Here is a 26,318-nt window from a genome sequence, read left to right as displayed (position 1 = left end):
CTAAATCCATGTCTGCATTTTAACAAGATCTCCAGTTGACTCAGTGCACATTCAAGTTTGAGAAACACTGGCATAGCAGTTGCCACATGAAGCACTTAGTATTTGTTTTTAAATGTAATCCTCACAACAAATGTATTAGCTAGATATTATTCTTTTCATCATTACTATTTTATGTATCAAGAAATAAGACTTAGTAATCACTTTCCAAAGGTCATGCGAACAGGAAGAAACAAGAACAAACCCAGGGCCATTAGATACAATAGCCCAACTTGTTTCTGTCTTCTGTGCTGTCATTAGGGCAGAATGTCTTCATCTGGAGCCCACAGATGGGTGTTGGATAGGACGCAAACTTTAGTGCACATGTCTCACGAGAAGGTTAGTAATTCTCAACCAACTTTCAAAGGAGTCGATGTCCTAAAAATATTAACAATCACTTCTCTTGAAATCATTGTAAATCGGTACAGAAGCAAACAATTGAAAAGCAATCCGCGACAACTTATTTTCTTAACATTAATACTTTAACCCTTGAAATGTGAAGAGGACCACTACAAATCAAACAGTCATATTCCAAGCAGCAATTTACATTTACTTGTATGTATTCCCTTTGTAAAATCTACAGCCACACAGTTTTTCTCCCCTGCTGATTTCAGGATGCTTACGAACTTAAATAAAAGGAGAAATGAAAATGAAGGGTACTCTGTGCTAAAACTTGAAGTCTGACTAAAATTTAGCTCAACCTGATAGATTTTTAAAAGCATAGGGGTCAAGAGCATAGCTGTTGGAATTTATCCATTATCTGGGTTTGAATTTCAGCTCTACCTCATGTTGGATATGTAATCTTGAGAGAGCCTGTGCTTTTCTAAATGCAAAAGTGAAGATAAGCACAACACTGGTCAGTATGCTTGTTTTATTCTGTAAGATAACACAGACAGTGGGTCCTGGGAAGTGCTGGGCAAAGCAGTGAGCACTCAGTAAATGCAGTCAGTTATTATGAAAGTGCTGCATCTTATCAGTGATTGTAATCTTATTAAGAGACTACTGGAATCTTTCCAGGGTCCAGGAAAGCTGTTCATCAGATTTTGCAATCTTCGTAAATAAAACGATGGATATTTAAAGAGTGAGCCCTGAACTAAAAGCAAAAGGGAAAGAATTTGAGGGGGTACATAAACTCTTTCTATTACATTTTCAGGATGAATCAATCAGTGGTTCTCAAAGTGTGGTCCCCAGATCAGCAGCATGACCCTCATTGGGGCTTCTTAGAAACGTCAGCCCTGGGACCCTTCCCCAAACCTACAAAACCAAAACTCTGGGGGTGGGACCAGCAATCTGCATTATTTTATGAGTCCTCCAATGATTCTGATGTACATTCAAATCTGAGATCTGCTGTGATACGTGAAAAGGAGCCCTGGATGCACAAGGTCCATCCCTGACAGCAAATGCACCTCCACCCAGTCTCTAAAGGTCCTTCTTTATTGTGTGGACATCAAAAACTGTGATTAAATCTCTTGTGATCCACGACACAGGTCATCTTAAGGATCTCCCATGGGAGAAAGTCAGATGAGACTGAGGAGACAGAGGAAATGGATATTAACAAAAATATTCAACTCTCAAATTTCTAAAGTTAGGGTGTAATTCTCCTTAGGCACTCCCCCCACCTCACCCAAGGGATTAATTGAGTCACTAAATTATGTAGTGCTGTGAATATTTGCATGAAAATAACGTATCATCATTTTTCTACAGAAATAAATTTCAAGTGTCTGATCCTAGCTTACGGCATGTATTTTACTAGGGCAAACTGGTTGTCTATTGAGGCTTAAAGCAGAAGTGTTAACTAATGAGAAGTGAAATGAGAGAGTATAAAGCATAGAAGTTGAGAGTGTTGATTGTGAAGTCCTGCTGGGTTTCCGAACCCAGCTCCCTCAGTTATGAGCTCTGTGACCCTGAAGTATCCTTTGCCCCCCGTTCCAAAGGAATAATAATCATAGTACCCATCTCATAAAACGTCAAGGATTAAAGGAATTCACACATATAGAACAGTGCCTGTCAGTTGGTAAGTGCTCAATTAATTTTCATTTTTAAGAAAGGTGGATTGAATCAGAACAACAACAACAACAAAATGTTAGTTTCTTCTGTTTCTGTTAGTCTTATAAAAAGGGATCCATTTTCTTTACCATGGGGGTTGAGACAAATGCCTTATGTTTCGATACTCTGCATGACACATACAATCAGATCACAACCTTTATGTGGTTATGGTTACTTTTATTTCCTGTACTTTTGCCAGGTTTTCTTAACCAGCTTGCTAAGAACCAATGAGGACAAAGACCTTTCTAATATTCCCTTGCATCCCCCACTGTCCTTTCCCCATAGTACCTGCTAAACACATATTTATCTGTGATGATACAACGTGAAGAACTAAAATCTGTATTATAAAAATAAATAATTTCAGGATTCATTTATTTTTAAAAAGACAGCCACAAAATTTGAAATAATTCATGTAGCTTAAATATTACTAAACTTATTTTGAATTATTTGCTAAACACTAATCTGCCCGTCAAGCAATGTCTATAGTGTCAACCACAACAACTCAACCTAGTTGTTTCTCACAGAGCTGGATTAAATCCCCTTCTTAAAACATTATAAATAACCTACTCCTCAGTAACATAAAAACCTACGTATGGCATTGAACACAAAAGACCCACGGTTCTAAAACTCCTGTAGGTTGTCTTACTGATGCTCCACCAGACATAAAAAAGAAAGTTATTACCTGAAATAAAATCTCAGCTTCAATTTATTGTCACATTTCCAGGCATTCCATATTAAACATAACTATAAATGGTAGGATCCTCAAGCTGCAAGTCCAGTCTAATTTATAATTTATTTCCCCAGTATCCCTGTCTTTCTGTCCCGGAAGGCGTCAGCCTGAAACACCATCCTATTTTATAAGTTTGGTCTAGAAACAGTCACTGCAGATCCACTGCAAAAGGGACACTGTCCGCTTGGCTGGGCTGTGATGTGGAGATATGGTCGGCATATTACTATCTCCAAAAAACAAAAGCTTCCTCGTCCACATTCCCCTCCCCTCTGTCTCAGGTTGCTAACAGCACAGCTACGGGTTTCTATAGAGCCTGTCACCAGGGACCTGTCCAACATACTTTGGCAAAGGAATTATCTCACCCTGTAAGAAAAGAGGAAAGGAGGGTACGAAAAAGGATAATGTCTTGCTTGGATGTTGGCCATCTAATTAAATTTAGAAGGGTATTGATGCTGTCCACTTAGATTAACTTTAATTGTATATATCGCCAAATTATAGATATAAATGAACTAATACAGATCCCTAAAACTCCTCCAAAAAATGTATCAAATATCTCTAAGTGAAATTTCTCAAGTGACTATGATTGCAGGCCAACTTGGATGATGAATATTTTCTATCTTAACATAAAGTTCCTAGCATCAAAGGATAAATTGAGGCAATGTATTAGGTAGAGTAGAGGCCGCATTATTTAGCAAAATAAGAAAGCACAAACTTTTTAAAATGCTCATTAAGGGGATGTTGTTATTCCAGAGATTTATAAAATATTCAAGAGAAGCATTTTAAATTAAATTGATGGCATGTGTAATAATTTCTCACCTAACACATCACACATTATAAAATCATTTGCATATATTAAAATCCAAATATTCCAAAGTTCGCACATGGTGACAAGGATATCAAATCTTGAAGCCTAGGCTTGGCTAACCAATATCTGGTTAGTGTGTTCCACGTCTTTACTAAATGCTGAGCAAGAGGAAATGAACTAAGTATTTGGATCTGAGCCTTAATAATTTTCTATGTCAGGTCATAAATCTCCTGACAGGAAAATATTAAATTCTAAAAATCACTTCTCAAAGGATTTGCAGCATTGTTTTCTTCAGATTATGGGTAACATAGCACCAATTTTACCTCTGAGTTAGTGTGGATTTAATCGAGTCAGAAAAACATAAAGGGACCAAGTCACTTATCCCTACATTTCTACCAACTTTCCACTTGGTTGCCTTCCTGGTGAATTTCTTGTATAATTATCACTCATTAATGTTGAATATTTTTTTCCTGAAGTTTGCTAAAACATTCTTAAAATGCATAAATGACAGGAAATGCAGATGGTGAAGAATTTTCTTTGAAAAACTGAACAGTTCCCGAAATTGTCTTCAAAGAATAGAACAAAGAAACAGGTACCTAGGCATTTAAGAAAATACCTATCTTCCTTATAATTTCTAAATCTCCATGAATTATAGGAAAATAAGTCTGAAAAATTTTTAATGGCTGTGAAGAATAAAGCAGATACCACTTTCAGAGAACAAATATTTTGTCCTAAAAGTAAATACTCAACGTCCCTAACCAACCCACTAAACTGTGAGCAAATTGTTTCTTGAACCCTTTCAAGGGGACCACTTTAATCATCTAAGAGAAGGTCACCTAGGGCAAGATATAAAGATTTCTTACCATGATTACTGCTCAGAATCTAAAAATAGGCATCCCAAGAAAATTGAGATCAAACTACTTTGGCTTAATACAACAGTCTGATGTTTATCAGTCCCTGCTGAAGACTCATGGCGGTGAAGCTTCTGCTAAGAAAAAGAGACAACACAGATAACTCAGAGCCCTACACACAATTTGCTTGTAAAATAATCAGGCTTGAAAAGGTTAGAAATTACCTAATGTCTGTTAATATTATAGAGACCTGTTAAGTGAATTTTAGAAAAAAAATTTATACAATGAAATACTATGTAGCTGTGGAAAAAAAGGAGGTAGGGAGGCACTTCTATACATGGAACGAACTCTAAGAAGTACTGCAGGGGGAATAAAAACAAGGCACAGAAAATGTCTTATGTTAATATTTAATACACACACAAAGACAGACAACACTCTGGAGGACTACACAAGAACCAGGTAGCAGTAATTGATTCCAGAGAGAGGAGAGGAACAATCAAGGAAAAAGCAGGAGATATAGACTTTTCACTCTATGGCTTTTTGCTTCGAATTTTGTACCCATATCCTCGTATCTCATATATACTCTAAAATCATATTTAATAGCTAGGGAGAGAATAATGCCTGTGTCCAAAACATTCAGTCAGGTTAACAATCCTTCACATTTAACTATACGAGTACGTCTTACAAAGAGTCCAGATAAAAAGCCCTACAATATCCAAATGATTTCCATTCCATCTTCTCCCCCACTCACCAGGAAGCGCCACATTATTAAAGACTGTTGTAACTTTGGCTACACATCTTTTCTACCTAATGTGCTTTGGATTGTTTAAAGTCAATTTCCCATGGAAGCACAAAGAAGGTGGTTTGGTGGCAAACGCCATTTTCCTTCCTTATGAACGTCCATCAGCCTCCTTACAAAAGCTTTCCAAAACAAGCACATGTTCTGAGTTAAAAAAAAAATAAAAAGGTGCCAGCCTCCTTAGCCAATGTCCACTCTTCATCTCTAAACCCTTCTATTTAGTCATTCTGAGGCCAACACTACATTGTCCCCAGACTTGAGAGAAAACGTCCCCGTTTGGTACAGTCCTCCCTGACAGCGGGTCAACGTCAGGGATGCTACTACCCAAAGGTTCTGGGTAGGCATGAGAGAATAGGGCGCTATGAGTGAGGGCTTTGGAGAGAGACTGCACACGTTTTACCCCTGGATTGGCCACTTACTAAGTAAACTTGGGCAATCTACGTAACCTCTGTAGGCCTATTCCCTTATCTGGAAAATAGGGATAATAACACTATCGAATCTGATAGCACCTTTCCTTCTGCAGGTTGCAACCGATTAGTGTGAGTAATAGAATCAATTTGCTGAGTCACAACTGGAATTTATTTAATTGAATGAGACAGAATAAAATGGAATAGAACAGAAAACAATGACATGATTTTAAGCATACTAAAAGTTGATCATGATTTTTTTTCCGTTCGTATATGATATGTATACACAGAGGGAGTGCATGTGTACTAACTCTCAACTTCTCATTGGGGGTCATGTTCAAAAGCTTAAAAGCGTCTGTTATAGGTTGACTATGAGGGGGGAAAATGTAATAATAAGAAGTATTTAGTACACTGCCTAGCACTTAGATAGCACTCTCAGTGTTACCTTCTGTGATCTTTATTATAATAATGATAACCTATTTTTGCCATTATCATCATTATCTGCAGAACACAGAGAAGTAAACAAGGAAAATCAATATATAATCGATGGTAGCAAAAATACATATAAAATACAGATCTTAGTAAAGCTTAATGATATTAAAATATCTACAAAAATAATTGTTAATGATTACTGGGAAAATTTCAAAACAGCAGAAAATGGAAAGAAATAAAGAGTAGGTTTATGTAACATGGTTCAGGTAAGAGAGACTCTGAATTGAGGGTCCCTCAGCAATCTGGTGTGTGTGTGTGTGTGAGAGTGTGTGTGTGTGCGTGTGTGAGTGTGCGTGTGTGTGTGTGTGTGTGTGTGTGTGTGTGTGAAGAAGATTCATTCAGATTCATGATGACCTGGAGAAAGTATCACCTTCTCTTTCCATGATTCTATGTTGGCAAAGGAACAGTCCATTATCGGTTCTACATCTCACCTGCAGCCGCATGCAGAAGGTAGGGGACTGAATCAGTTTCACCAGTGGGCCAATCACTAGACAAGGATGTCCCCAACTCCGAAAGTTAACTCATGTACAGTAAGAAGAAGTGAGAGGAGTTAAACATGAGGGGTGGACAGTTTTTATTTTATGCTCCTCATTGTAATTTGATACATAAAACTTGCATTCTGATGTGCACATATGTTCCTTAGGAAGCCGGTGAGTATGAAGCTGTAGCGGAGACACTGACTTACTCTTACTTTACTGACCAACCTCAGTTTCAGAGCCACATGGCTAGAATAATATGAACACAGTAAGAGATCCTGTCAACCAGAGAAGCCTTTCTGGGCCACCCAATACAGGCCTCCAAAGAGAGATGTATCCCAGTGTTTTCAAAACTTTCTGTAGTGGTAAGACCCAACCTTAAATTCTGTAAAACAGAACAGCAAGGCTCCTCTCGCTGACGCAGGTTGGGGGAGAGGAGCTGGAAAACTTTCCTGATCATTCCCCACCAATGCCTTTCCTTGCATGTGGCAGACCTTGAAAGAGTTCTGAGAGATAGTTTGAAAGCCTCTCTTTTGTCTGTGTAGTTACCAAGCTATGGCATACATCAGAATGATCAGGAAGGCTTGTTAGAACCCAGATGGCTGCTTCAGAAGGCCTGTGGTTCATGAAGCCTGACCGTCTGCATTTCTTACCAGTTTTTCAGGGAAGGCTGACACTCCTGGTCCAGCCACTCCAAGGCCCTAGCATATCTCTCCGACACATTTGCTTCAGGCAGTGAAAACAAGGATGGCCTGGCCTGTATTTTATTTCTCTGCAACTAATGTGAGCGATTTAACTATTTTTGTTACAATAGCATTCTAAAAATTCAACATACAAAAGTAACTGGATTTGAGAGTTTCTTTTTCAACCAAGCAATGTTTAAATGCTAGTGATTTAACATCATTGATTGAGAACACACGCACCAGAGCACGAGAAAACTCTGATAAAGTACTATAGCAACAAATGTTCCAAAAACTTCTTTAGAGTCTGTTTGCTTACAGAACAATAAATGTTCCCTGTTTGGAAATAATCCCTCTTGTCTAAATTGCATGAATTCTTAACATAGGCAGAACACATATTGTAATCTACGACTGAATGGAGGCCTTTCTTTTCTCAGGGTGAATGAAAGGATGTTATTTTGGGAACAGCGAGGCTACCTTTACCTTTTTTTTTTTTTCCTAACTGGCAAAATACTGCAATAAAGTATTGCTCAACTCAGACTGAAACAATTTTCCCATCTGTCAAAATATTTTAAATAGTATCAAGCTGGTATTACTTTGTCAAAACATTTCATCAGAAACAGTATCTAAATTTAAACAAGCAGTTCCTCCAACTATGTAAGTAAGGTGAATAAACTGTCACTGACACAATATATTTTTTGGAAAATCCTCAAAGTCTCATTAAAAAGACCTTGAAGGAAATGGGTGTTTAAATCAGGGATAAATGTATACGAGGTAGAGAAAAATGAATACTGCATAAAGGGCTGAACATTTCATTGTGCTAGAAATGATGTATTTCAGTTCTTCCCAAATAGTGTAACGCAAACCCAGCTTTACAAAGAATTCTGGCCAGTCTCAGTACATTTACAATCGTGCGATACAATATAAGCGATATAGATTGATGTAGAGATCTCAACAGCATTAGGCAAGAGCATGGAATTTGGAATTAATGCTAATTCTTCCCTCACCAGCCACATGACTTTGTTCAGGTGTCCTGATGTTTCTGGACCTCACTTTCCACATGTTCACACACAGGTAAAACCTGCCTTATAAAGTAGACTTCAGATGTGGTCCCTAAGGAGGTATTTGATAAATTCTATTTTCCTGTTCATCCATAAAAGCTCATATTAAAATCCTCTGAATTTGAGTTTAAATTGGGAGACAGTATGAATAAAAGGTAAATAATGGCCAGCAACCTTTCATAACGACAATATACATACCATATTCTGGCTTTATGTATTCTCCATATTTTTTTTGTTACAATTCTAACACAAGAAAAGGATTAACAGAACATTCTCTCCAGGTAAGACCTACCTAAGACTTCTTCCCCACAACCTAATATTAATAGCATATCTTGAATCGTCTGCAAAGGCTACCAACACTTTAAAAAATTAAAATCCAATCTTATGTACTAAAAGCAGGTCAAATATCACTTTAGGAGGGAGTATGGTGTATTTGTAGCAAATGATAAAGCTGTGAACTCCCCAAAAGTCAAAAAATTACAGATCAGAGTTCAAGTTTAACTGTCTCCTCACAAAGTTTCCCTTTCTTGTCCAAGGTCAAACAAACCTACATGACGATGAATGAAACAGCTAACATAATTATATTTTTTTCCTCTTTGATATTTAAAATATTCTACGTAGGCTTGGTTTTGCAAATTTCATGTTCTAAGTAATCTAGATAGGCAGAACCAAGTTCATTAAATGAATTAAGGAGTCTTTAACAATCAAAATTGGTTTGCAGCACAGTTATGTTTAAACTAGTTGGAATGTAAACATAAACTGAGAAAAGTGCTGAAAATTTTGCTTAAATTGAAGAAATTGTTTATGCATACATTAAGTACTTTTTCATCACTTCAGAATCTAACAAAGAATCTAACTCTTTTTCAATATTTTCATACATAGGTACTCCACATATATATTTTCTGGACTCGGAAATATTTCTCTTCTACTTCTTGCATGATTTCAATTATTTTCATTACCAATAAAGTACATCTGGTCAGATGGAGAATCAAAGATGTATAGTTTTCCTTTCCCACAGTGAGTGTTGATATTAGTCAATTGTGTATGCTGCTTTTATATATGTGATTACTGTTTTTTAAATATCTCTATGATGTGGATTGTTATGATTTTATGTTAGGAGCTATTTTTAGAATCTAAGAATGACTAAGCACTTAATTTGAGAAAATGGCATGGTGTAACAAGAAAGACTTTGGATTTTTTGTTTGTTTTTGTTTGTTTAAATGATCCTAAACCATTACCATTACTTCCACAAAAGTCAATGTTCAAAATGATTTCTCACGTTAAGAGCCTTTTCTAATATGCATCAGGCAGCAGTTGCATTTACGTGCATTCTTTTTGTACTCTTGAATTGATCAGTGTGAATGTCCATACAGATTGAGGCATCAATTACTTGCCCACTGACACAAAACTCATCAATGATGGAGCCAGGATTTGAATCCAAGAAGAATGGCTTCAAAGCAGGTAGTCTTGCCAATCCTCACCCTCGCCCCCCTCCCCACACACACATAACACACAAATCTCCAAGAGTATACAATCCAGTTAGGCAACCAAGACATAAGCACGCCACAAATTTAATAATAAAAGTGAGACATAGTGATTTAAGTTAATAAATGGAAGACATGGCATAAGGTGCACTGTGCCGTGAGCATAAAAAGCAAGACCACTGATGGCTCAGACAACGGTGAGAGACCACTGCGTAGCAGGACTGCTGAAGTGGACATGGAGAATGGGAAGAAATAAGTAACTGAGATATGTTTCATGGGTCTAGACTAACAGGAGGAATGTAAGGAAACAATCTAGCTGGAGTGAAGGATTTGTGTGTAAAAATGCTGATGAAGCTAGAAACACAGTTTCAAGAAAACTGAAGTGTTCATAAAGGCTGGATTTAAGGCTTACTCCTGCCATCCCTGGTCTCTGTCGGAGGATTGTGAGCAGGGAAGTGCTTTGACCAAGGGGTGTTTGAGAGCAAAGTGTGCAGCAGCAGCTGCAAAGCAATGTGTGTGGCAGGACCAAAGCTGTGTGGAAGGCTTCCCAATCTACGGGTCGCTTACAAATGACTCTCACATTACTCAACGGTAGTGAAACTTATCTCACTATCATCTTTTATTGTCTTACAAATACCGCTACTTCACAACCAAGCAAAAACAGTTTGGGAGCGCGTCTAAAGCTGTTTTGCTCAGATTTGCTTCTGGAAACGTCCTGTAGCAGATGGAGCCGATGGCCCCTCCCTATCTACTTGCCTTTACCACTGTAGCCTACACTGGCCAGATTTTAATTTCCAACTGCCAGCGCCTGTATTTCTTTTCCAGTGGTCAGAAGAGCTGGGGACATGACAGCCCTGTGCACACCCTGAGCCCACACAGCACCCCTCAAGTGATGACGAGGCTCGAGAGTTGGTACGGTGATACCTCAGCTCTCTCGCCCCTGAGTAGAATATCTGATGTGCATATTGTACACTGCTTCCCTTTGTCCCCTAGTAGAATCCAGCTTTAGTCATCCAGCATAGTAACTTACTTGATATCATATTATTTGTTTGGCTGCCTTCCATTCCCTTTCTCATTTCCTCTATTCAAGTCTCCTGGAACCTCCTCCCGATAAATGACTTAAACTGGATTCTTTGCCTCAAAGCCTATTTAGGAACGGAGGGAGGGGTATGTGTGTGGGGGGACACAAACTGAAATACATCAGGATGTCTCAGCCCACTCACCTTGGCTCAAGGTACATTCTTTGTTCTAAGAGTCTCTGAAGACCAAAAAGTAACCCCCTTCTCCCCGACTCCAAGCTTTCCTGATCAGCCCCACCCACTGTGCCAGCTCCCATTCCTGAACCTTTAAACAATCACTGTCTTCACTTTCGATTTGTTCTACATCACATGGCGTGTTATGTGTATGGAGTTATCTTGTCATCTAGTAGATCCCTGTGAGGGCATAGAAACTTTAATTCTTTGTATCCTCCCCAAGAGTACAGCTCAGCGTTGTGTCATTCAAATAGCTATTGATTATTACTGCTCTCTGCTGACTTGCAGACCAGAAAACCTGCTGATAAAAGAGGAGTCATACTTTATTTAACTTCGAGTTTATATATGGTTCTTTGAGTACATTTGGTTTGGCAGTGAGAGAAGGTGAACGGGCCAGCACATTTGAATGCAGCTTTCTAACCTATAAGTGGATGTACTTTGTTCCAAAACATGTTTTCAGTTTCCTAATTTTTCAGGGTTGGTAAAGAATGTAGAGGAAATCATCAAAATTCATTTGTCTTTTACTTAAACCAAGTGTCATTCATCCATACTCTTATTCAACAGTTGTTTATTGAGTACCAGCTATATGTCTGGCACTAGCTTAGGAGACCTGTACATATTACTTGGGGGGGGATATGATTTTTTTGTCACTCTGGCACTTCTAGTCAAGGGCAAAGATGAAAGAAGACATGCAATATGCAAGTAAAAAACAAATACACAGAAAAATAAAATTAGAATGATAAAAAGTGGGTCTATAAAGGAAAAATACAGAGTCCATGAAAAGAGATTCACAAGGAGGGAAAAAGGTTACTCAGATGGGGCTGGTCAGTGAAGGTCTTCCTGCCCTAAAGGATGAGCAGATGAGCAAAGAACTTATTATTTTTCCTATCAAGAAACATCATTTAAAAATTGAGGCTCTTAAACATGTTTACCCTATGCCAATAAAACTGAAGACTATTGCACCTTCTTTTATGAAGACAGATTCCCTAGCAAGGAATCATGTAGAAGGGAGTGAGACCATATATGATTATCCAGGACAACACGCTTAATTCTGATACATCTTCCATTCACGGTAACACCCTACCATCCTGCTTGAGAATTCCTGTTGAGGAAATCACAAGACTTATTCTTAAGTAACTAAAAATAGATTACCACTCTGTCTCCACTGATACTGGTATATGTACCTGAGTTTTTATTATTTTAATGTAAACAGTATAGAAGGTGATATATTCTATAATCTCATGGTAGATGATCTCAGTTATAAGATTCAATATTCCATATTTCCTGTTTTTGTCACAGTGAAGATACTTCTCTTCAACGTTCACACAGCATTTACACTAGAATACCTTGTTTATGTATCTGTGTCTGCCACACTATTAACCTACTAGACCTGAAGAAAAGGACAGCCTTGGGGTCCCCACAGCACAATCCATACGTTCTTACTTATTGTAGGTACTCAATTAGGGTTTGCAGAATGAACTACTAACACTATTCGTATTTACTGAAATCTTGCTATTTTCCTGGCACTGTGCAAGTTGTTGCTGGTATTGCTTAAGATGGTGAGCTCTGGAGTCAGACAGCCTGAGCTTAAAAACCTGACACAGCCATTACTAGTGCTAGACCTTTGAGAAAGTAATTTACAATCATCATTCCTTAAGGGTTCCCATCCACAAAATCAAGATAATAATTCCTAATTCATAACTTGGTCAAGAACATTAAATAATAGTGTATACCGAAGATGCTTAGCACAGCACCTGGTGTTTTGTCAATACTGAACTTCTAAACTCATATAATCACATAATAGTCCCACGTAACACCTCAAAGCACTGAGGGTTGGAAACTCAGAACACATTGCTCCTGATAGGCTGAGCCCAGATCAACCAAAATCTACGGGATCAGTCCAGGTTTAAGTGAAGCTGTGGCAACAAACAAATCAAACAATACAGTGGTTTAAATAACCAAGAAGTTCATTTCTCTTTGACGCAGCATTCCAGATAAGCAGTGCCCTGCACGACCGCTGTTCTTCTCATCTTTTGCCCTGATATTTTCTGGAGCACTTCTGTCAACTTATAGTTGAAGCTGGGTCAACATCATTTGAGGCGCCAGCCAACAAAAAGGAAGGGAGCATGGAGAATGACAAACTAATGTCTTAAAGCACAGATCCAGAAGTGACACACCACTTCCATTCTGTTCGTAAGCACTTAGTCACGTGCGCTCAGCTATAATTTTAAGCCCACGGAACAAAAGGAAACAGATGTGGGTAGACAGCTAGCAATCTCTGTCCTGGACTCCAACACTTAGGCTTTTCAACATGAAGAGTCTAAGGTTGCATTCCATGACTATCCTTTTGGCATCTCTGAAAACTTAACAGCTTATTATGCTAGTTATTGGACTATGTTACGGTGGGATGAACTTTTCACACACTTAATATTTGCAATAACTCATGTTCTGTCCTTCCTATGAAAAACCATCAATCTCTTAGTGGCTAATTTATGCATTGCATCCAGTGAAATCATATGCCTTTAGGAATAGCCATGAAGACATCAATTGACAAAATCGCATTTAATATTACATATGTGGGAAATTAAAATCTGAAAAAATTACTTAATCAAAATCTTAATTATTGTTAGCTAGTAAATCAACTAGATATAGAACCCCAGAAGCAGAAAAGCATGGAACTAATACTTATTGGACACTTACCAGTATTCTAAGTGCCTTAATTAATTCAAACAAATAACCACTGAGCACTCATTATACACCAAACACTGTACTAGAGACTAGACACAGTTGCCTTCTAGAAGGTTAGTTTTCAGTTTTACATAATTATTTCATCGTACGTTTACTACCACCTTACAGAGTAAACATTACAGATGAGGAAACTGAAACTTAAAATGTAAAAAGTAAAGTCAATTTATCTCTGTCATCTAGAAGGTTAAGTTCATGCTTTACATAAAGTACTTCATTTTACCTTCATCACCACCTTACAAAGTAGAGATTACAGCTGTGGAAACTGAGAATCAGGTAACGTAAATTTGCAAATGTCACTTAGGTAGTCAGTGATGTTGCTTGTGTTACAACCCAGATCACCTTGGGTTCAAGACCAATGCCCGGTCCATGATGTCCTGACCACCAGATCCAAATGCACCACATAAGTCAGCAAAGACTTAACCAAAAGAAGAATACATCACACACTTAACATCAGCATCAGGAGTTTTTTCGTATTTTCTGACTGAAATGAAGTAGAGAAACTCCATAAGCCAAGTGAGTCCCCATTGGAACCATGATTAGAGAACGGCGCACATAAGCATACCTCACAAGTGAAATTAAGTGCATGAAATCAGCCACGCTGACCCAAGAGTGTAAATAAACCAGCAGACTGAGGAGTATTATTAATCACATGCACATTGTCTACTGAATTGCAATTTGGGCTCTTCAAGTTAAGAGACACATTTCCACTTAAGGAAACTGCCAACTGACGAGTGTCAGACCTCTGTTCTTCATATCTAAGTATTTCAGATTTTGGAGAACTACACATACGACTTCAGAGTCACCAGACATTTAAATGAATTACTTAGTCAAATGCATAGGCACAAAAACACTAAGATTTATACACAATCCATTTTCTCAAATATTACATCAGGTGGTAGTTGTGAGGAACTAGGAAAGCATAGGTGTGTTAAGACCCTTGTCATCTGAAAACTTCTAAGTAACAAGATAGACCTTTTCCCATCATATCATTCATTAACCCTCATTACTAAACATGACTGTCTAGTGGAGAAATGAGAGAAGGGGCTGGAGCTCCTCATGTGAGGGAAGATTTACTTGATCTCTTGGTCTCCGTAATATGAGTTACAAATAAAGATAATATGGTGATGCATTCTATGCACATGCTTATTGGTGTACATTTTTATATACATAAATTCATATATTCAAATACAGTCGGAGTCAAAGTTTTTATCTCTTTCTACATTTAAATGCTTTGATAGTGATAGAAAAGGAAGTATTAAGCTATTTTACTATCTCAGTGGGATATTAAATGAAAACTAAATAAGTATCTGGAATACAATAGAGGATTAAATCACTTCATGCAAAAAAAATGTATGTGTCTAGATTGTTTTTTCAGTGTAAGGTTAAAATAAATAAAGACAACTTCATGTTTTATCATAAAATGTAATTTCAACTACCAGACTTAAATTAACTTCCTCCATCTGAGAATATAGACATTTTATCTTCAAATCACTTAGACAATAGCTCGTGATATTATCACCTTAAAGTATAATTCTGATGCTTACATTGAGAATCTGGAAAGTTCCAATTGAACATTTAACTTGAGGGAAAATTCTTTTAAGCAATTTCATACTAAAGTATGCTATGGTCCTCAAAATGCATAAGCAATAAACAGTTTATTTAAAAAAAAAAACTGTATTGCAGAAAAAAGTGTTTCCCCTTAAAGGACAAAATGTTTGCATTTCTTAACTTCAGTTTTAAAGAAACAAATTAATTTCTTTAACTCTACTTAATTCTTTGACAGTATTTTTCTCAGCATGGTTCATGAAGATTTGTGTAAGCGTTTCTTTGTTATATTAACTAGAATCATAATTTCAGAGTTTTCAACTGCTGTTTCATGACTATTTCTAAAATAATTGTGTTTCTCCTAAAAGTAACTTTTTGTCAGTTACATATATGAAATCATCTTTGTCTTCCAAAACATGCTGGAAATGGCTTTTCTAACAGCATAGACAAGCAAAGGCTCTGCCTAGCTTTAATATAACCAACATGTTGACTTGAAATAGTCATTGTATAAAGTTTAAGAACTTTAAAATCTATATTTATTAATTTACTTATTTTTTCTTAAGAAGATATTTGCAAACCGAACCAATGTGTTCTTCATTTTGTTTTGATAAAAAACTCTCTACATATAATTAATACATTGCTTTATAATCCGCTTTCTTCCATTTAGTATACAGAAAATGTTTTATATATTATTAAATATACTTTTGTAATGACTTATACAGCCTGCTTTTAATAGGTCCTTCGGTTCATTGTGTTTCTTTATTAAGATATTGGTAAGACAAAGCAAACATGATATTTATAAAAGGATACCGTGTACCTGTTAAAATCAGATCTTACCCTTGACATTCCTCAGGAAAGTAAGTCTATCTAGAGAGAGACAACACTGGGAGCAGGAAGACCTGAATTTTAGGATAGTGATATCTGAGTTCCTAGGAAAGTTACTTAATACCTCTTGAGACCTAAAGCACTTTGTCAGTAAAAGTCTAAATAATAATACCTTACATGTGAAAAGAATCTCTTGAGAAGTCTTCAAATGTTAACATCTATGACTAAAATGTGCAGCTCACTGTAATCAAGGCGGGGGCAAGTGCCAAGGTGAAGGTGAACTGGGTCCCTTCCTTGGTGCTGCTTTCCTCTCCAGGGCAGAGCCCCGAATGACAGATTCTTCACTACCAGGCCAATCATACTTTTCAATCAAGTCAGAGTTTGTCCCTGCTTTCTCAAGCTGGCACCAACTCATTTTTCAAATAGTGTCAAGCCATGCATTTTATTCAGTGACAACCTTTCTTTTTCTAATCTCTCAAGATGAACACTTTTTTTTTTTTTTTCCTGACTGGAAAAAATCAAATTATGTCACCTCATTTCAAGAAAAAAAATCTACAATGGCAACCAGACTCAAAACACCATTTGTATGCAAAGAGAGTTAAACTACTGGAAAAGTACCCTTGCCAGTAGTGTGGTATCATTAAACACAAAACTAAATTTGAAGCAGAAGTACTAGAAAAAAACATATCTGGAAATGTGATAGGGTCCATTACGCTTCTTGATGAGATTACTTGCCTCTCCAATACATTACCCAAAGGTGCTTACAAAACTGAGGGAATATATTACATTGGAATTATCAGAACTTTTCTAAATAGGTCAAATTTCGAAGCAAAAGAGGCTTCAAAACTTATGTAGTGTTACAAAAAACAAACAAAAAATCTTAGAAGCTGTATAGTCAAGGTGCTAATAACTTTTTCAAGTATTTTGTTTTAAACTGTCTTACTCTGGTATAAACATTAAATACCATTTTACAATGCAGTTACACACCGGAGGCTGTTCTTTCACTGTCATCTTAATTCAGTTTTTTTATTAATAGACTGAATTTTAATTATACAAATATCTTTATTCATTTGGCAACTTGAGAAAAATTGGGCTCCAAAAATGTTTAAAACCCAACTCTTATCATTTTGAATCAGGGAGGTTAATATAAAATACAGGTAAATATAAAACACTTTTTCTCCCACCTACTAGGTTTTCATTCATGGTATTATTACAAAACCACAGAATTCTGGTACATGATTCTCATAAAATTTTTGTTTTCTTATAGATAAATCTAAAATAGTAGGTTTACTACTTGTTTTTGTAACTTTTCCTATGGGGATATTGAAAACATCTAACAGCTATAGTATATGCCTAAGAGTGTCCTATGTAGCAACGTGCTCACATAAAAGTTGATGTAAGAACCTAGCCAATCAATTCAAAAATAACTTGAATAAAAGAATGTTAATCACTATAAATGTAAACATTTCTTTAGAAAATCATCTCAAGTACGAAAATTTAGGTCTTCCTTAAATGTCTAATGTTATGCTGATAAAGGTTAGATAAATAAGCACCATAATAATAATAAAAAAAAAAACACAAATAAATAATACAACTATAGACCTGTTTGGCTTACATCTGCCATGCTACCTGAAGAGTCCACCATTGAGCACTATTTTAGGTACAGGCAATGAAGCCCCCAGTGAAGATGCCATCTGGGAGTGAATACATTAGGCCAGTAGTAGCATATTGTGAATTGCTGTGAATAATACAGATAGAACACATTAGCATTACTAACTAGCAGGCCTCTGAGAAAAGGGAACGTACAGCTGTAACATTTAAATTTGATGTGAGGGAGGAAAGAGCTGAATCCCTCAGGCTTAGGCCCTAACAGGTAGGAAGGGGGTTCATGAAAATTAAAGGGACAGATGCTCAAAAGGCAGAGAAAATATTTTTAAATGATTTTACACATTATTTAGAGCAACTTCTTATTTTGAAGAGGAGGAAACTGAGGACCAAGAAAATGAACAAAAAGGGGAATGGTATCCTAGAAACAAACTTTGCTGATGTCACACTTTCACCTAGCACTTATGCCAAATCTGATTCTTCTGATAATTAACTATACGCCTTCCAATTAGAACTAAAAACTTGTTCCAAGTCATATAAAAACTCCAAATCGAACCATATCATATGCACTGTCACAAGAATCCAACCTAGTTTTTAATGTGAATCTATTACAATGATGCACATTGTAAAGCTTTACACTTGGTACAATCTATTCACGGTTTAACTCTTGTTATAGCATATGACAGGATTTCCTTCTTTTTATGGCTAAATAATATTCCATTACATTTATGCATACCACATGATTTTTTTATAAGGGTCCCAGTTTTTTACATGCCAATAGTTATTTTCTGTTGTTCTTTTTTTTTTTTTTTTAAATAGCCATCTAACAAGTATGAGATGAAATATCATTGTGGTTCTGATTTATAGTTCCCTGATGATGAGCAACACTGAGCACCTTTTCATATACCTGTTAGCCATTTGTACATCTTTTTTGGAGAAATATCTATTCAAGTCCTTTGCCCATTTTAACTGGGTTATTTTTATTAGTAGTAGCGTTTATTATTTTATTTTGCTATTGAGTTGTAGGAGTTCCTTATATATTTTGGATATCAGCTCCTTATCAGATACACGATTTTCAAATATTTCTCCCATTCCGTAGGCCGCCTTTTCACTCTGTTGATTATTTCCTATGCTGTGCAGAAGCTGTTTAGTCTGATGTTGTCCCACTTGTCTATTTTTCCTTAGTTGCCTGTGCCTTTGATGTTGTATCCAAGAGTCACTGCCAACATTTACGTTATGAAGTTTTCCCCTATGTTTTTTCCTAGGAATTTTATAGTTTCAGGTATTATGTTTAAGTCTTGAATGCAATTTGAGTTGATTTTTGTGTATGGTGTAAGATAATGGTCTAATTTCATAGACATAGATAATTTTGAAACTCCAATTTCATACCTTGTTTACATATACATACATATGCAGTAAAACTTTAACACTAAATAAATAAACAATAAACAAAAGTTCAGAATTGTGTGTACCCTTGGTGGGGGTGAGGGCAGAGAGTCACCCAGGAGACTTCACTGGTAATGGTTAATTCAATTTGTAAGTTGGTCATGAGTACTTAGGAGTTTACTATATTCATTCACACACACTCAAAACTTTAGATATATGAACTATTTTATAATAAAATGAAAATAAAAATGTTTATCTTTAAAGAAAGAGTTAGGTCCTTGGAGGGTTTTTAAATTCAGCCCAATAATTTTTTAAATTATTTCTAATATTAAACTTCCCTGATATATACTTGAGCACAGGAACTAACTCTACTTAAAGGTTCCAGCTCTGCTGTAAAAAGTCTACCATCCATTGGGTGGAGCACTGCCTCTGTTTCCAATGGTCTAGATGAATTCTGTGGACAATTAATGCTGCAGAGGCAGTTTATAGAAATGCCCTTTTCTTTTATTTATTCACTTCTTTCTACCAAGTCCCAAGATGGAAACAAAAGTCAAAGACGACTTAGTACAGAAACTTACTGGTAGAGATGCTGACTCTCTTGAAGACAAACTCTAGTGAATAACTCCTACGGCCAATACTTCATGGTGGGTACTGAGCACGTCTGTGTCATAGTCTAGATTAGCACTATTGACATTTTAGGTCGAATAATTCTGTTTCTGTGTTGTGTGAAATTGTCTTGTGCATTGTAGACTATTTAGCAGCATCCCTGTCCCCTTCTCACTAGAGGCCAGTAGACTACCTTGCCCCCAGTTATGACATTCAAAAATATTTCCAAACATCGCCAAATGTCCTCTAGAGGATGAAAATGCCCCCAGTTGACAATCATTGGTTTATGGGAATGGCACCCCCAAGAGGTGCCCTCAGCAGTACCCAGGGACCTTGCCATTGGGAATAGAAATATGAAGAAGATGCTGATTTCAAACAGTTTACACTATAGTAGAAACAAATTTTAGACCAGCATAAATAGTTTATCATTATTTCCTTGAATATTATACAGTTAAATGAAAATAAAACAAGGAAATTTATAAGTATACTCCCTTAGGAAACTAACATGACTCTTAAATAGAATTAGTTTTCGTGTATTTATTCAATTAGTCAATAGTAAGATTGATTAGTCAATATGTCAACATGCATAATATTTTAAAGAAATTAAATTTTCTGCCTATTTATTGTATACCAATGAGTTCCATGTTACCAAATACCATGATGTTTTTAGATAATTTATAAGCTCTTTAATTAGTATTGGATATAGGTAATCACTCCTTTCTCCTGAACATTGTGTTTTCTGGTTTTCCCTATTTTCTGGCCATTACTTATCTACCTCCTTTTTACTGACTACCTGTCCTGTACCTGACTTCTAAATTTTGGACTTTCCCATGGTGAAGTACTGGGCCTTCGGCTTTTATCACTTCATACCATCTACCCAGGTAATCACATTTAATTACATGGCTTCACATACCATCTAAATGCCATCCATTGCCTATTTGATGTATTCTCTTGAATTTTTCAAAAGCATTCCAATTGAGATGGCTAAGCCTGCTCCTCTTCCAATTGTCCCCATCTTCATGTATGACATCGCCCCAGACCCAGCTGCTCATGTCATAGGATCATAATCGACACCTTCATCACTCTCACTTTCAGATCCAATTCTTTCCCGAGTCTATTGATTATACAAGATCCATCAGCTCCGTCCACTGCCTGCATCCCCGCTGGCACTACTTAGCTCATGCTACCATCATTTCTGAACTAGGCCACTGTAAGAGTTTTCTAATCTATTTCTATATGTCTATTCTTGCTCCTTGAGAATCTAGTCTCCACTCTGCAACTAATTCTAAAATAGCATTCAGATCATGCCACTTCCTGTGTCAACTTTCAGTCACTTCTGATTGTACTTAGGACAATATGCAGCTTCCCTCCCATGACCTGCTGGGCTCTGCACAACCTGGGCTCTGCTGCTGAGACTTCCAAGCAACTCCCTGCTTTTTCCATCTTTTGGCCACACTGGCCTTTAGTCCCCTTCTCAGAGAAGCCAAACTCTTAATCACTTTGGCACATGCAGGTTCCTGTGACTAGAAGGATTTTTCTGTGTCATTCAGGCTCACCTTCAAGTGAACTTCTCTTGAGAGAGACTTTTCCTGATCCCCCAATGTATGTATAACATGCTATGTAAATATTTAGCATGCTTCCTCATATCCCATAATTCATAGTATGCCACTATGAGCTCAGGATCATTTTACAGGTAAAGAAATAAAGGCTTAGGAAGGTTAATAAAATACCTCAAATCTCAGAGTAATATGATTTGAATCATGGCTGTATAATCTTCGAGTTTGGGCTCTTATTCACACACACCACCTTTCCCAATGTAGTTAGTCCAGTGAAGACAGAATAGGATAGATAGAACGCAGTAATTTTATCAACTACAAGTTCACTCACTTCATACAGCTTTCTGTATGTGTTCTGAGGGTAAGAGTGTGATTGTTGACCTCTGGTGATTCAGGGCAGGTGATAATAAAAAACTGTGATGAAATGGTTGAAAGAAAAAGAGAATTCATCTCACGGAAAAACAATGTTTTATTTACTCAAGACTTTCAACAAAACATTTAATCCCCAAACAGCAGTGACATTAAAGCCATGACAAATGTTAAAAATTAGGACAGAAAAGGTGGATTTGGGAGCATGAGGGCATTGGGATTTAGTCATTCAGTGGTAACCAAGCCCATCAGAAATGACATTAGTGCACAAAGAAGGGGACCCTGACAAGATAAATGGCACTTCAGAACCTGTCTCTAACCATAAATGGATGTGGAAATTTCCAACGTTAATCCTGTGTTACAAGTTGTGAATGACGTGTTCTTATGAGATAAAGACAAAAGCAAAACAAACTAGAAGTGGTGGAATAATTCTGGAAAAAATGGTTTGCAGTTGCCAGTACTAAATAGCCTCTTTGCTTTCTCAAAGAATTAGGGATCCAAGGATGCTTTATCATAATGATCCTTCCCATTGTACTCGGCTCCTCCACAGCCCCCCCTCAACCCCCCCCACACACACAGCCTCAACTCCATTTATCTTCTCCCGTCTCTGCAAAAAGATAGCAGTATTTCAAATCTCTTCCAATGTTTTTGTAAGTAAACTTGGCTGATCTTATCAAGACGACAAAAGTACTGTAGCCAATGAAGGAAAGATAAAGATTGCTGATTGTATCAGATTGCCTGATAAGAAAAGTCAATCATTTTATATCTGATGTTTTCATTTTTAGCTGGATATTCTAGAGAGTGTCCCTTTTAGTGAAGGAAAAAATTTTTTTTAAAGAACCATTACTCCACTGGAGGGGAAAAAAAATTCTCCAAAGTTGTGAAGTTAACCTCTCCCTCCATTCACACATTTGGTTCTATTTTTACAGTTGTACCAGTAATCTGAAAGAAAAAGCACTGAAAGTCAATTCCAGGTTTCTAAAACGTCTGACTGTGCATGCCCCAGTTCTTTTCAGCACCTCCCAGAAGATTCAGCCAATTTTTATTTCTGCAGTGCATCAGTGTTTATCGTTTGTTTTACAACAGCACTGCATGTTCTTGAAAATTGACTTAGATGAATTTCACCCATCGTTTACAAAAACTCGAGAGAGACAAATGGCCTTAAAAACAAAGTCTACCACTGAGGTAGAGTTAATTTACAAAAATAGCAATTATTTTTTTTCACTCAGTTCAATATTTACTTCATTACAGTGGTAACTTTACCCTTGGCCTCCCCAGTGTCTGTATTTGTCAAGATTTATGACAAATTTCCAGCTTATAATTAGGTATTATGAAAATGCACTGTGGGAAAACTAGTGCTAGGCTAAAGCTTTTCCATTCAGCTTGCTTTAAAGGAATATTGATGGCTTTCACCTTTAGGAAGGCTAAGAGCAAAATCATGGATGCATTTTGATTGCATATGTGTGAATAAACTGATTTCTTATGGACAAATGCTCCAAGAAATGGTTAAGTTAAACCGACCTGGGACAAAATCCTAGCTGTCTCTTATTAGCTGGGTAATCAAAATAAGTGGCTTAATCTCCCCGTGCCCCAGTTTCCCTATCTATAAAACAGCAGGCATCACATAGCGATATTAGGATGATATCAGGATGATTAAATGAGAACATCACCCAGTGCTGTGCCAGGCACATAGTAAATGCTCAATAAAAAGCAGCCATTAGGATTTTCTTAGTAAGACAGAGAACTAACAAACTAGGGAAGGTCCTCACCTCCCCACTTACCGTCTTCAGAATTTCACTGTCTTCATTACTAATGAAAAACAATAGCAGGGCCGATTGTGACCCGGGAAGGTGGAGGCCAGCATGGAGACCTACGTGTCTGAGAGGACAGGACAAGGTCTCAGACGTACAGCTGCCTCCCAGGCCCAGCAGATGTGCCTACACCCAGCTACCACACACCCCTTCACAGGGATCAGAGGAGCCCATGACTGGTACCTCAGATCAACTCCTTGCTCTGTGAGCTTAGCCACATTTCTATGTGGACAGTGATAGGGTGGACAGACAAACTGTGACACTATTTGTTTTCGGGGAGAGTTAACTCAGAACTGGTGGGGAAGAGCAGAAGCAGGGAGTTTCCAGGGACCCAGGAGGAAGTAAGAGATCTCAATGGAGACTCTTCCTAGCCTCACATCACCACATAAGTCATCAGGAAGAAAATCATGGTCAGAAAACAAAAGTGTGCTCAAACATGTGTTTGGCTTTCTGTTTAAACACATCACATCTCCACTATCACTCTAACAATTTCAGCACACGGTTCTGGGGCTCATTTACAATGAGCACTCTCTGTTCTTGGCAATTTGTGAAGTCTTTACAGGCACTGTCTCACTGTCTCCTCTCGTTGAAAGACACATATTATTATTATTTTCATTTTTCAAGTGAGAACGCCAAGGCATAGAAAGGTTAGGAAACTTCCACATGGACACTGGATTGCAATGGAATCAAAATCTGACCCCAAATGGTCTGTCTCCAGAGTCCCTGATCTTAACTACGATCCTCTACTCCCACTGTGAAAACAACCGTTGGAAACTTGGTCTTGCTTTCTCGGACTCCTAATTGAATTTTCTGTAATAATATTTCTCTACACCTTGCATTACTGAACTGGTGCAAGTCTTCAGGAGATTCTAGGTCTCTTTCAGGTAATGTTCACAAGGGGCACATTTCCGATATTGTGAGTCAACTAAACCTAAAGAGAGGGAGCGCACCGTGGAGGTGGTGGTTGAATAACACAAGCCCTGAGCTGGAAGCTGTGTGACAGGTGCATGGGGGTCTATACACTGTTCACGCTTCTCTGGTTTGTGTTTGAGATTTTCCATAAGAAAAAGTTACAAGCGATAAAACTTTCAAGCGCAAAGAAGATAACTGAAGATCTTTAGCTGTTTCAGGATTCAGAGGAACATTCTGGCTCAGTCAGTCAGTGTCTCTGCTGACCATGCCACAGTCTGCATTTCAAAACCGAAGAGTGTAGAAACCTATTTATCAAAAGTTTTCCTAACACAAGAATCCTCCCCCCAGAATATCTTAGTCTTGTCTGTCTGGAACAATGAAGACATTCCCAGAGCTGAATCTTTTTTTCTCCCTTGAATGTGTTTGTTGTTGTTGGAGCCACTGCTGCAGATTGGAAAACCTTTTTGCTTCCCTCCTCATAACAGGTTTATCTTTCCACAGCCTACAGATTACTAGAGACTATTTGCATAGCCAAACTTTAAAATTTCCACCCCCATATCCTTTTTACAGTTCTCTTTAAAAAATCAAAAGAAAGAAACTTACCCGTTCTGTTGTGCATTCCCTCTTTGCCAAAGTGTGCTGTGGTTTCGAAAACTAGCTCAGTCCTTCTGAACTTTACTGTATCCGTTATAATATTAAAGAGCCACAAGGAAGGGAAGTGGTTAGTCAACTTGCTAATTTTATCAGTCCCTCCCTCTGGTTAAATAGTACCTGATGCTACAGATACAAAATCAGTTTTCCAGTTCACTTTCCTGCTACAGCATAACTTTATAAAAAGAGCATAACTTGAGGGGAAAGGGAGTGACAATATCTAGTTCACAGGCATGAGACAGTTACTGAATGAACATTTTATTACTATTAATAAGAAACCTAATAGACTACAGAAACCAGCGATTCAACAAAATGAGGAGGACGAGAGAGAAAGTGTCTGTCAGCTGCATACTCTAAGCAAACTCAGTCAGCTGGGTGGGAAGGCGAGTGATTTTTTTAATGCAATCAGAGGATGTGTGGGAAGTAGCTGGTGTTTCATTTGTTGATAAGTTATTCTGCCCTGGAATGGAGCCAATTTACCAGATATAGAAACTTCCACAACTTGAAGCCCTGGCTCAGACGATTCTCTTCCTCTGTAGTTTAGCAATTAAAACACAGGACAAAGCAGAAGATGTGTGCCTCCGGCTGAGGGAAAAAGAAATGTCCTCTGAAGAAGCTATGTACTGTTGTCTAGGTATAAAGATCTGCAATAAATGAGAGGAAAACACAGAGCCCCAAACAGATTTTAATGAAATTAAATACTTTAGATATGTTGATACAACTGCAAAAAATTGCAACATACAAAACACTGTTACCCCAGAACCCTACATCATACAATTTTCTGAGCTACTTAAATGGGTGGCATTTGATTGGATATAGAGTATTTACTTTGAAGTGTTACGTCCCACCATAACTAAAGATTATGGCACTAGGAAAAAGGATGTCTGAAAATCAAATCATCAGTGAAAGCTCACTGACCCTTGCCTCTGATTGGTTGAGACAGTGTCCCTTCAGAGCAGTTTTTATATAGTCACATATGGTCATGGTGTTGTAAAAATTGTTAAATTTGATAAGCTGAAGTAGGCTAAGGAAACTTGCAATTCATTACTGTCACTCTACCCCTTTTAGCATTGCTCCCCTCACCCCCACTCAATATTACTTACCTAATAAAATAAGGAAAGGAAAAACTTCGGAGAACTACTGAATTTATTTTCCATCTCCGTAAGTTTGTTTTCTGATTAGAG

The 26,318-nt window shown here is 37.4% G+C and overlaps 1 protein-coding gene across 16 annotated transcripts in view; it reads right to left on the bottom strand.

Annotated features, from left to right (window-relative positions):
- The window catches only part of HDAC9 (histone deacetylase 9), an 858,791-nt gene that overhangs the window by 645,443 nt on the left and 187,030 nt on the right, over window positions 1-26,318 (bottom strand). Inside the window, exon 1 of one of the 16 annotated variants that reach the window (XM_074340812.1) lies at window positions 25,087-25,309. The exons of the other annotated variants lie outside the window; for them this stretch is intronic. Within the exon in view, the coding sequence (XP_074196913.1) occupies window positions 25,087-25,102 (16 nt within the window). The 5' untranslated portion in view covers window positions 25,103-25,309. Of the gene's footprint in view, window positions 1-25,086; window positions 25,310-26,318 lie in introns of those variants that run through there. 16 annotated transcript variants of the gene reach the window in all.

This window comes from Rhinolophus sinicus, linkage group LG09, assembly GCF_036562045.2.
Source record: "Rhinolophus sinicus isolate RSC01 linkage group LG09, ASM3656204v1, whole genome shotgun sequence".
NCBI lineage: Eukaryota > Metazoa > Chordata > Mammalia > Chiroptera > Rhinolophidae > Rhinolophus > Rhinolophus sinicus.
The sequence above is the reverse complement of the archived record's forward strand: the minus strand, read 5'-3'. Positions and strand labels throughout refer to the sequence as shown.